General features: G+C 49.3%; 1 protein-coding gene and 1 pseudogene across 6 annotated transcripts in view; one reads left to right on the plus strand and one right to left on the minus strand.

Annotated features, from left to right (window-relative positions):
• The window catches only part of VPS8 (VPS8, CORVET complex subunit), a 185,225-nt gene that overhangs the window by 155,645 nt on the left and 17,213 nt on the right, over nucleotides 1-12,367 (plus strand). For 5 of the 6 annotated variants that reach the window (XM_027875404.1, XM_027875405.1, XM_027875406.1 and 2 more), the window contains exon 45: nucleotides 5,802-5,855. In XM_027875404.1, coding sequence (XP_027731205.1) covers nucleotides 5,802-5,855 — 54 coding nt within the window. Of the gene's footprint in view, nucleotides 1-1,101; nucleotides 1,254-5,801; nucleotides 5,856-12,367 lie in introns of those variants that run through there. The other variant, XM_027875409.1, reaches the window with a different exon arrangement.
• Nucleotides 6,823-7,769, minus strand: LOC114052687 (annotated as a pseudogene).

A 12,367-nucleotide genomic window follows, 5' to 3' on the forward strand; every position in this document is an offset into this window, starting at 1 on the left:
TGGGGCAGTCCTAGAATCATAGATCTAAGAGACCTTCCAGGTCATCTGGTCAGCCGAGCCATGGCTTTTTGATCCAACCCCTCCCATCCCCCAGGGAAGTGACCTGCCCGAGGTCACACCACCAGGAAGTGATAGAGGGCCAGGCTGGCCTTCAAGCTCATGTCACGTGTATCATATTCCTCATAACAGCAAGAGCTGACGTTTGTAGAATTCTTCATAGAGCTTGTTATACATGCAATTCCGTTGGATCCTCTCTCCTCCCCCAGTGAAGGGTGATCCCCGTTTTACAAAGAGTAGCACATCGCCAGCCTCACTGGCATTGACTCCAGGGAGGAATCAGTTCTCTGTACGAGAAAAATAAGGAACCAGTTGATGGTACACACACGCAGAAGCGTGCAGCAGCTCCAGCGTCATCACACACACACCGTCATCACGCTGCACTTGGGCAAACAGTAACTGAGCCTCTTCTGGGGAGGGAGCTGCCCCTCCTGGCACTAAGTGATTGCATTAAGCCATCTCAGCAGCTGGCAAATCCTCTCCAATGGAAAGAGAGCTCCCCAGCCCCAGCCCCAGTGCACCTGGCCCCCTCCCCTGAAGGCGGCCACAGGAGAGGAACGAGCAGGAGAGAAAGGAAGGGAGGGGTTTTCCCCTGGTGGAAAAGGTTGATTTGCTTTCCCATTTTGGTCCAAGGTGTTCCAATTGAAAAAAATTCTCATTTTTCTTGGTGGATATATTTTGAAAATCTTATTCATTGGGAATGATTTAGCTCCTCGAAGTAATTATTTATTCAGTAGATGATGTTTTATTTATAATCTCCAGTCATCATTTTCTGTTAACCATCCATCGTACATTGCTTGGTTTTGTTTTTTTTTATTTCCTGTTCGGGCTAATTTATGATTTTATTTTATATTTATGTAGCCAAGTAGGAATGCTGGTACAGTGTCTGTTTGGGGGGATCTTTCTGCTTTAAAAATCAATAGTCCCCATTATAAACACATTAGCTGGGAAGCGAGGTTTCAGGGCCTGGGAGCGGCAACGTCTCTTTTTGAAAAACACAGAGCAGCCAGAGATGAATGCACTTTCCATTGGGTCTGTCCTCAGATTCAGAAGAGCACAGAGCTGATGGTTTCTTATTGACGTGAGGAGAAGCGCCTTGAGAATACCTTGTCCCTGCCCAAGGCCAGTGTCATGCAACTTGGAGGTACCTGGTACAGATCGGCTGGGGATGAAGAAGTGGGCAGATGGAGGACAGGAGGCCCAGGCAGCCCACCCGCCTGGAGCCCACAGAGTCCATCCTGTGCTCTGCTCCGGGGTCACGGGGAACGGCGGCTGCTTGAACTCTTTTGGAAATGGGATTGAGGCGTGCCATCCTTTCACCCTGAGAGTGAAGGAAGTGCCAGGATGCTTCTCTAGGGAATTCTTTACTAAGGTACAGGCTCTAGTCTCACTTCAGACAGAGACTTGCCTTTGACCACCAGCCAGGTGAACATGGGCCAGTCCTCGCCTCGGTTTCCTCATCTGTAAAGCGAGAGTCCAGGCCAGATGCTGGTTCTCTCCTTAGCACTCTATGATTCTTTATTGGCGTCTCTGTTCAGACAGTGAGGGGACAGCAGGCTGGGCCCAGAACTGAAGAGCAGAGCAGGCTGGATGCCTTCAGGAATGAGACAGCAGCCTAGCTCAGTGGAAGGACCCTGCAATCTGGGTTTGGATCCCCCTGCTGGTGCTTGCTACCTTGTAGGGAAAGTCACAGGACCCCCCTGGGCCTCCTTGTTTTCTTCAGCTGTAGAAGGAGGGGGCTGGACGTGACGCCTTGAAGTCCCTTATAGCTCTCAGTCCCAGATTCTGTGACTTTGTAAGTGACCCTAAGCCTTGCCGATCACACAGTGCTCAGCCCTGGCTCCTGAAAACCACTGCTGACTGGTGCCACCACCTCATGCTCGAAGTGGGATGGACTCAGGCCAGATGGACGCAGGATTTCTGGTCATGGCCAGTGTACCGATTCGCTTGCCTGGGCCTATTTGATGCACGCATTTGCTTTTCTTTTTTCTCCCTCAGTGGGGAAGAGGGAGAAAAAATGGGTTTTGGTGGATGGAATTAATGTTTTTTGAATGACCCCAAGCTTCTCCCTACAACAAAGGCCCCTCTTCTTAACGCCGCTCCTCTTTTGATGATTTTGTATGAATCTCACAGTCTCTGAGAAATTAAAATGGAATATCTACAGAAGACCATCGAAAAGCCTGTGGTAGGCATAGAAATCAGGCTGAGACACGTTACCAGCCACAAGCCTTGCAGAAACAGCAGCAGAAAGGATTTGTCCGGGGAGACATATGGGCAAAAGAAGTATCCAGGTCCCCAGTCACAGGGCAGGCAACATGCAAGTGTGTGTAAAAATAAGTTACATCCAAGACAAATGGGAAATAATGAACAGAGAGTTATTGTGAGGATCAATTGGGACAACAGTTATAAAGCGATTAGCTCGGCCGTGGCACAGAATAAGTGCTGTGAAGCTTACAGCTGTCATTTTTATTATGATTATCCCGAGGTGTTTCCTAGAAGAATCCCAGTAGGTAGAAGATGGGCTTTTCTGAGGGACGCCTGAGAGCTTGAGCCTCCAGACTGTTAACTCTCTCTGCGGTTACCTGGGACCTTCGTTGTCCAGGCTCACATCTGTCTCTAGGCTCATTGGTGTTATAGGTCTGCAGATTTCGTGTTCATTGTACTTTAAACTGAGCTGTTGATTTGGGTGGGAGTCTGTGAGGAGATGTGGAGCTCTTCCAGCGAGCTCCTCGACCATCTGGAGACCCTTGGCCCTCAGCAACAGTCTGGGCAGACGACGGTTTGAGTCCTGGCTTCCAGACAGCATTCGAAAAAATAAATAATGATCATTATCCTTAAAATTCCACAGAATTAAGTAGGGTAATTCTACTGAATATGCTGGATTTGAATGATGTGCAGCATTCTAACCAGAACATGTAAGAGGACAACCAAGAACCTGGGTCCAGGGATGAGGGCTGAAGGCACGCCCTGGCTTCCAGTCCCGACTCTGCCTGTGGAACCTTGGGCAAGTCATTTGCCCTCTAAGACCTAGAGATGAGTCTAAGTGAGCTCACTCATCTTGAGTCTCATGTGTAAAGTATAGAGCATTTCCTCAAAACAACTCTGAGGTACCACCTCACACCTATCAGATTGGTTAACATGACAAAACAGGACAATGATAAATGTTGCAGAAGATATGGGAAAATTGGAACACTAATGCATTATTGGTGGAGTTGTGAATGGATCCAACCATTTTGGAGAGCAATTTGGAACTATGCCCAAAGGGCTATAAAAATGTGCATACCCTTTGACCCAGCAATAGCTCTTCTAGGGCTATATCCTAGAGAGATCATAGAAATGGGAAAAGAACCCACATGTACAAAAATATCGATAGCAGCTCTTTTGGTGGTGGCCAAGAATTGGAAATTGAGGGGATGCCCATCCATTGGGGAATGACTGAGCAAGTTGTGGTATATGAATATGGAGATCATATAAGTTCTTTTTGATGAAGTTACCTAGATAATTTTGTTTGGGGATCTGTGATTACCCAATAGCCAGTGAGGCCTCAAACCTAGACCGACGCTTCGCAAGGTATTTGCTGCTTTGTCAGGAAGTCCCAGTGACAGGGCTTCCTGCTAGAAGATGTGAAGGCTGCCCAGAAGAGATCGTGTAAGCACATGACACGAGAAGAATGGGGTCCAGGAAGGGTCTCCACTGAACAGAGGAAGGAGAATGATGATGGGCCCATTGCCCTCCCACCTCGGGCCAGGAGCATGGCCCTGCTTCTGCGCGTAAGCAATGATCCGACCCCCCTGGCTCACTCTGGAATAAGAGGAGACTGGACCAGATGCAGAGTGATCCCCAGCCGCTCCTTCACACGCAGCCCCATTTATGAAACACAGCATTCTCCCCATAGGGCTGCATGGCGACACATCCTGGAGCATCCCTGTGTCTGAAGGATCGGGATTGTGGCCAACAAAGGCAGTGGAGAGATCAAGGATGGCCCCATGGGCCAGCCACTGTGCTGGGATAAAGAGGCTCCCTTCCACTGGGGCAGGGGTGGGAAATAGGCCATCTCCTGTAGGGGAGCGGTAGCCAGAAAGCGGGGTTTTGGAGGGTTCGTTTGACTCTTCCTCTCAGAGCTCGAGCAGCCACGGGTGAGGGGCGCTACTGAGGACGTGGTGGGCTGGAGGCTGAGTTCCCTGGCATCTGAGCCCTGCATTGCTGTTTCTGCAGCTGAAGAGTGTGGCCTCCTGCAAACAAAGACCTTGGTCACTGGAACTGTTGCCACACCATTTTCCTTCCCTTCTCCCATCCTGGATTTGTGAGATTTATCTTTTTAGTTTAAATGCCAGATGTTTATATTTACCCCTGCGAAATTTCCGTGTTTTTAATCTGGGCCCAGCACTCTAGCCTGACAAGGTCATTTTTAATCCTGACTTCAGCAAACATTTGTGAGGCTCCTGCTCCCCACCAGGCCCTGGGGCTGCTAAGAGAACTAAGTCAGTCCCTGCTGACCAGTCAGCTAAGTCAGTCCCGTCCTCCTGGAGGGGTCCCGTCGGTGGAGGCGAGCAGATCTGGGGCATGTGGTTCGAGAGGGAGGGGGCCAGAGCAGCTGTGCCACGCGTCAGGGACGGCTTGCACAGAGGTCCGTCTGGCTGCAATAGAGTCAAGAAATAAGACTGAAAGGAACTCACAATCTTTGAGACTCCCCCAGTGCTTAGCATGGTGCAGGCTCGTGTTTATTGGATTGGATTGATTACTATAGCAGCAGTTACGTAGAGCTTTGAGTTACTAAGAGCCACTCATCTAGTGTCTCACGTGGTCCTCACCACAGCTGTGTGAGGCAGGTGCTATTCTTGTGCCCATTTTACAGATGAGGAAACTGAGGCTGAAAGACCTGATAAGTACCTGAGGCAGGATTTAAACCCTGGCCAGCATTCTCCCCACTGAGAGGTTTGACTTTATCTTCTGGACAGTGGGGAGCTATGGAAGATCTTTGAACGTGGGTTTGGGGGGGGAGGGGGAATGACGTGGGCAGGTCAGAGAGGGGCTGGCTGGAGGCGAGGAGACCAGTTAGGAGGTAACCTGGAAGATGGTGTGGAATGGAGAGCAGCAGCAGGGTTCCTGTTTTGTGCTTTGTGACATTAGTCATCCATTTTAGTGCGGTGTTCTCTGAAAAACTGGTGTGCACCTCCCAGACTCCTCTGGCTGTCCATTAAAAGGTGATGCTAAGAATGGTAATAGCCAGTGCTAGTCCAGGAGAAGAGGTAAAGAAACGTGCCCTCCTCCTTCCTCTGGATGGGTTGGGGCTGAAGGCACAGTATGTTCTGTATGCCCTAGCACGTGCTCCTCGGGAACACTGGTTTTGCTGAACCATTTGTCTTTGTTATAAGAGACGGCCCCCTGGGTGGGGTGGGGTGCCTAGGAAAGGGACTGTGACTGTGAAAACAGAAGTCATCAGTAAAGCCACCGCATGTGGAGACCGCCGTCCAGACTGTCAGCCAGCTCCATTTAGCCCCAGCCCCTTCACTGACACCTTTCTGAATCTAATGCTCCTGGGTTTCCTCCTCTGCTGGTGTCTCTGATCTCTCGAGCTCCACAGGGCTCCTATGGCCCTTGGGCCGTTTGTGTTTAATGCAATATATGTAAATTGCTTTGGGGGAAATGTCTGTATTGTCTCAATTACCCTTGTTCTCCCCAGATTCCTTGAGTTTTAGTCATAGAAACCTGACATGTAACAAAACTGTCCTTGGTTTTTGTAGGTGAAGATGTCTCCTTCCTGCTCTTCACCCCGAGGAGAGTCTGCTGCCAAAAAGGTAGGCGCACTCTCTTTTTCCATTCCTGGAACTTCCTCTTCCATCAACTTAATGCCCATGTCCTTAACAATTACACTTGGCTTGTTCATGGAAATTCCATATGACATTAAGCAAAGCCAGCCACCATCCCAGGCTATTTCCCCGTTAACTGTTTTTGCAGCACATGCATGTGAGGCTGGTATCAAAAAAAAATCACAAAAGCAAAAAAGCTAAAAAATAGTTAAACACTTGGGGCTTTGTTTCACTGCCATGCTTGATGTATGGTGACTTCATGAATATCAAGTAATTCATTTTCACTGCAGCTCTACTTGTACATTTGTTCTGAAGTCGCCTAGACCATTTAAATACAAACAAAATGAGCATAGCAGAAATAATGAAAGCGAACAGCGGGTAACTTTACAAATCATGGAAGGTGAACTGTTTCTGCCCTTCTCCCGAGTAAATTGGGTTAAAACTTTGTCTTAAAGAACATTTTTGCAACTGCACTCTTAAAGGTGTACACGTTGAGATTGTGTGTTCCAGTGATACACACAGAATGACATAATATCTATGGGACATGTATCCACCGGAGCCTTAAGGGCTCCAACCCTAAAGTACTCACAATAACTATACCTGTAGCTAAAACCAATTATCCCTTTCTCCCCCAATCATGACAGGCCAATATGGAGGCAGTTTTCTTTGCTTAGACATGGAAGCTGTTTTAACACCAGCCTTGTGAAATCACAATGGACCAAAAGTACCAAACATGTATAAAAATTCCATATCCCCATATTGGCCACCTCAGATGAAAACAGATAACTCCCCAAATATTAACTGGCTCCACTCCCCTAATCTTAAAATAAAAACCACATGGGAAATACAGAAATCCAAATAGAAGAAACATAAACCTGTCATAAATCATAAGCAGAAACCATTTGTGGGACAGCCTGGATGACAAATGGTCATTTTGGAACGAGGCAGACAAAAGCTGCCAGGCTGGTTAGCTCTGCCCTCCTCCTCCTGCTTCAGCGTCAGCTCCTCGGGTGTCCGATGTCCACAATGTCAAGTTGTCTCTCAGTAATTGCATTCTTAGTGCGCTGTCTTTGTGTGATTTTTCATTAACGGATCAAGTTCAACAGTGGCTCATCCGAAGCTGTCTTTGCAAGGGAGCAGGCTTTGTCTGGAGAGTTCAGGATCTCGTAACAGGACACAGAAGTTCACAGCCAGACCCAGTCTCGTTGGATGGGTTGGTTGCATCTCCTTTTTGCTGATTTCAAACGCTTCTTGATACACTTGTTGGGATCAATCCACTCTTCCTTTCTTAGTCATCACCAGCCACAAGCTCAGCCAAAGAATGGCGGTCGTCTCCTTTCCTTTTCTAATAGAAAGCTTTGCTTTCTGCTTGCGAAGCGTTAGGAATCGAGAACTTTCCCACAAGAGACAGGGCATCATTGCAGACATCTCTTGGTTCAGTCTCAGTTCTCTCTGTATTCTCAGGCCGTCTGCTGGTTTTTCTCAGCACCTTCCGTCTTTTGCTCAATACTTGAAACAGCCCTCCAAGATGTCCTCCAGGCCCCTATGACATCTTTGTAAACAACAGAGAGAAGATTTCTCTTCTCGTTGGATAATTCAGCTCCTTGCTCAGTGACAGACTTCATGCAGGCTGCCATGGCAGCGTGTCTGCCGGCCTGTTGAGAGCCTTCTGCACCAGCTCGTTTTTATCCATGACTGAATATTCTGCACCTGGAGCGAGTGATGGCGGGTGGATGCAGGGGAGGTTCAGCGGTCTCTGGGCAGCGACAGTGGTGGCGGGGGGCTGAAACTGTCCTGTGCCTCTTGGCTCCAGCAGCTCCAGCCACTCCACCCTCACTCTCTTTTTCAAACCATAAAGCAAGTAGCCAATGTTCCTTGGATTTCAGAATCATCCTGTCTCTCCTGTCCCCATTCATCTGTTTTGTCTCTTATGTTAAATTTTGTGTCAAGTGACAGCAGTTTTGTAAATTGCCCGAATCCTATCCAAGGTGCCCAAATAGAAGCCTCTTTCTCAGGTCTTCTCCTGTGCCTTTTCTAACTCACTTACAGTTTCATAATTCACCATGACACATGCCTGCTACACGTTTGCATTCAAGGCACTGTGCCTAGGTGCTGGGGCAAAGATAAAAACAAAATATGGCCTGCCCTCAAGGGGCTTATGTTCTCCTGGGGGAGGGCAGGAGGGCAGAATACGGTATGTGCACAAGGAAGTAAAACCAAAGCTTATGCAAAGTCATTTCTGAAAAGATAAAGGTCATAATCCCTGGGAGCCAGTGTCAGAGCTGCGCTTTGGGGTTTGTGAGGGAGGAGGGAGCACATTCTAGACATGGGATGTCACAATGGGGCACACGGGGCCGGCCACATGAACTGGAAGGGAGGGAGGAAGATGACATAAGCCTGGCCAGGGGAGGGTGGATTGGAGAGGGGTAGGCGAGGGGCAGAGAAACCCCTTAGGAAGCTATTGCAGTCACTCAGACAAGACATGACACAGATCTGAACTAGGGGAGAGGTTGTGTGAGTAGAGAGGAGAGGATGGAGGGTGGTGGAAGAAGTAGGGTCAGTAAGACTCGGCAATTGATGGGACATGAGGGGAGGAGAAAGAGAAGGAGAGACAAGGAGGAAGGGAGAGGGGAAAGGGAGGGATGGAGGATGAGAGAGAGGTCAGTAAGGGATGTTGAAGTGGGGGATGGAGGGGGGATTAAGAATTTAATTTTAGCTCTTTTGAGTTTGCAAGCCTGTGAGACAAGAGAGGTCCAGTAGCAGTGCCTCGAGAGAAAGGCAGAATCAAGAAGTGACGCTCTGGGCCAGACATGTACTGTAGGCGGTAAGGAAAGAGTCTGTGAATAAGGAGAGATCAAAGATAAAAGAAAGACAGGGTGAGTGAGCCAGGCTGCTCCAGAAGGAGAAGGGCTCGAGAGCCCCCGCGGCCTGTTCTCTGAGACGGCGCGGAGGAGAAGAGGACGGGGATGAAGGAGAAGAGGGAGCTCCCAGCAGACGGCCTCTGTTTTCTCAGCCAAAGGAGGAGGAGAGGGCTTCTGCATGTAGGAGGCCTGAGGGAGGCTCAGAATGACTGAGGCAGAGAATGCCAGGGAAGAGTAAAAGGACAGACCAGATCAGGGCCCGTTTGAGATTTGGGACACTCCAGCAAGGTTCAGTAGCACATGAGCAGGAGCTGGTGGGGATAACCCAGGGTTTGGGTTTGGAAAGGTAGGAGTGAAGGTAAGATTAAGGGGCGAGGGAATGAAAGGTAAGTGATCATGGGTTGAACTGATCAACTCAAGGGTCAGAAGGGAAGGGAGGCCAGAGCAGGGAGGGGCGGAGGGCCTCGAAGTCATGGGGAGGACAAAGGGTTGGTGTGGGGCATCTGGGGCAGAGAGAGAGAGACTGAAGGATGGGAGAGTCCCAAAGAACAGGACCCTTGGAGGTGCTGGTCACACAAGGCTGGCACCGTCTGTGTGTGGCTGACAAGGAGTGAGAGTTGGGAGGGCCCTCAGTGGGCGTCCAGTCCACACCATACCTGAAAAAGAATCCTTCCCAGCCTCCCCAACAAGCGCCATCGAGCCTTTGCTTCACGGAGGCCAATGAAGGAGACGCCCCCCGCTCCTAAAGTGGCGCGTTCCACTTTGGGAGACAGATTTTGGGAAATTCTCCCTGGCCTCAAGCCTGAACCTGCCTCTTTGCAGCTTCCTCCCCTCTTCCAGTTCTGCCTTGGTAGCCACGCAAAACCATTTGAATCCCTTTTTCGTGTGACGCCTATTCCTTATACTCCCCCACAATCCAGCCATGGTGGCCTTCTTGCCGTCTCTCACACACAGCAGTCCTTCCCTCCCTCTGCCTTTGAACTGACTGTGCCCAGGCATGGCATGTTCTCCCTCACCTCGGCCTCTTAGGAAGCCCTCCTTCCTTCAAAGACTCAGCCCCAGGCCCTCCAGGAGCCCTTCCCTATCCCCTCAACTGCCCTGGAGCGCCTTCCCCCCTAATTCTACCATCCATCCATCCATCTCTGCATGGATCTGGCATGTATCATTTCTGTACACGGTGTCTCTTTCATTAGAACGTGAGCTCCTAGCTAAAATGTGAATAGAATTCACTTGGAGGAACAAAAGATCTAGAATACCGAGGGAAATAATGAAAAAAGGCAGGAATGAAGGAGTCGTCGCACTTTCGGACCTCACACCACATTGTAAAGCAGCAGTCGTTAGAATCATTTGGTGTCGATTCAGAAATAGAAAAGTAGATCAGTGGAACAGACAAGGAAAAACTAGAAATCACTGACCTCAGCAACCCAGTGTTTGATAAACTCAAAAGCATAAATTACACAGGAAGGAATTTCCTGTTTGGGAAGAATTACTGAAAAACTTCTGGAAAAGCAGTCTGGCAGAAATTAAGCCAGGACCAGCATCTTACACCACGTTCCACAATATATTCGCCTCTCTCTTTGATTGTGGAGCTGGAGGGCAGAGCAATGAGCTCCTCCCAAGACCCCCCTTTTTAGAGAGCCCAGGCTTTCCCACTGACTTATTTACCATCAGCTGCTTCACTTGGTATAGACTGGAACCTCATGCCCCTGGGCCAGGCCCTTCCTTTTCTGTGTGATCTTCCCCATTAGACTATAAGCTCCTTGAGGGCATGAATTGTCTTTCCTTTTCTTATTTGTAGCCCCAGCACTTAACACAGTGCCTAGCACATCGTAAGCACTTAATAAATCTTTATTAATTAACTGACTGAGGAGGAAAGGCTATGACAAGAGTGGTCCCAGGTCTTTGGCCAGCCATGGAACTAGGGGAAGGAGAGTTCAGTGGTGCCATGATGGTCCTATGGAGAGGCAGCTGTTCCCCAGTCTTGGGGCTCCCAGCATCAGCTCCAATGTGGTCCTTCCTCCTAATTACTGTGGAAGTGGCTGGGCTTTCATCTCCTCTTCCAGCCCCCCCATAAAGGATGGGAACAGGGCTGCAGGACAGCCTTCCCCCATCCCATTCAAGCACAGCCCATGCCTGGTCTGGCTGTGAACCAGTGAAGGAAGTAGGGAAAGTGAGGCTAGGGGGAGAGGAGGGACTTTACTGAAGGTGCCTCTGACATCACATGTGGAGTGGCAGTCAGCAGAGTCACACAAGACAAGTTCAGCCCACTTCAGATCCTTACTAGCTGTATGACAACTTTCTCAACCTCAGTTTCTTCATCCATAAATTGGGCATAAAAATAGCCCCTTCCTCCCAGTCTGAGAATCAACTGCGATAAGGCATAGAAAACATTTTTTTGCGCATTAAAACACTTCTGTAAATGTTAGCAATAAGGAATGAAAGTTCCTAGCTTGTGAGATTTGGGTCACAGAAGAATCCAGAAGAGAGGAAGGGGCAGTTCTAGAGTAGAGGCAGCCCATCACGGAAGTCCCCGATGGGGTGGGTGGCTTGGTGGGTCTGTTTTCAGACCACCCCTAGAACAAACTTACCCTTCTAGCCTTATCTCCCAGCTTCACAGATTCAAGTCTGGCCAAACAGACCCCGTTCCCTCTCCCATTCTCTCCCTGCCCTCTCATGACTCCATGTCTCTGCTCATGTTTTCCCCCTGCCTAAGACAGACTTGCGCAGATCTCTCCCTTGAGGCCCAGTTGTGAAGCCACCCCCTTTCTTGGGGCTTGCCCTGAATACTCACTCCCGCCTCGGAGGTCTAAAGCCTCTTCCCTGGCTTCTCCACACTCCCGTGTATCCCCAATGCCTAGAACAGTGCTCAGCACATAGTAGGTGCCTCCAGCCATGCTCGGTGGTCACACAGACGCTTACGGGATGCTGACCATCCTCGGTGCCACGTTGGTCCCTAGTGGTGAGCATCATGGCACAGACCAGGATTGCATGCCTCTGCTGGCCCACTTATTTATAGTTGCTGTTTGAAAGGGTTTTAGTGTGTGTGTCTTTCCCCACCTACAAGAACAGTTGAACAGCCAGCAGACAGACCACAGCTTCTGATGTGTTTTCTCCCTCATTCTTTTTCTGATAATTGGAGTGTTTGAGGATGTAGGTGCTCTCTCCTTGGCCCCTTTACAATTCCATCCTGTATTCATGTGAAACAAAGAATTGTAGAACAGAAATACCAACTTGCTTGTTCTGTTGGCTAACAGCAGGCTTCTCCTTCAAAGGCTCTGTGCCAAAAATGTGGTCCCTTTTCTCTGCCTTGGATACTGTCTCCACTGAGAGTCTTCCAAAAGGAAAAAATAAAAGAACAAAACTAAATCATGTTGACAGAGAGAAGAAGCCCGTGTTCAAACTGATGCTGGCTCTATGGAGATGACAAGAACGTTCTCAGGCTGAGGCAGGTTTGGGCTGTTTCTGGCTTCTGGATCGCAGTGAAATGGCATTGCCTGAAGCACCACGCAGTCTGCTCTCCAACCCTAACCAACGCGATCTAACACGCAGAAAGGGTCAGCTGGAACCCATTGTTATCTCCTGAGCCGGCCACCAGTAGGCCATGAAATTGTACTCCAGTGACGAAAGTGTTACTGCCCT

Source organism: Vombatus ursinus, unplaced genomic scaffold, assembly GCF_900497805.2.
Source record: "Vombatus ursinus unplaced genomic scaffold, bare-nosed wombat genome assembly UNPS02014808.1, whole genome shotgun sequence".
In the NCBI taxonomy this organism is placed as follows: domain Eukaryota; kingdom Metazoa; phylum Chordata; class Mammalia; order Diprotodontia; family Vombatidae; genus Vombatus; species Vombatus ursinus.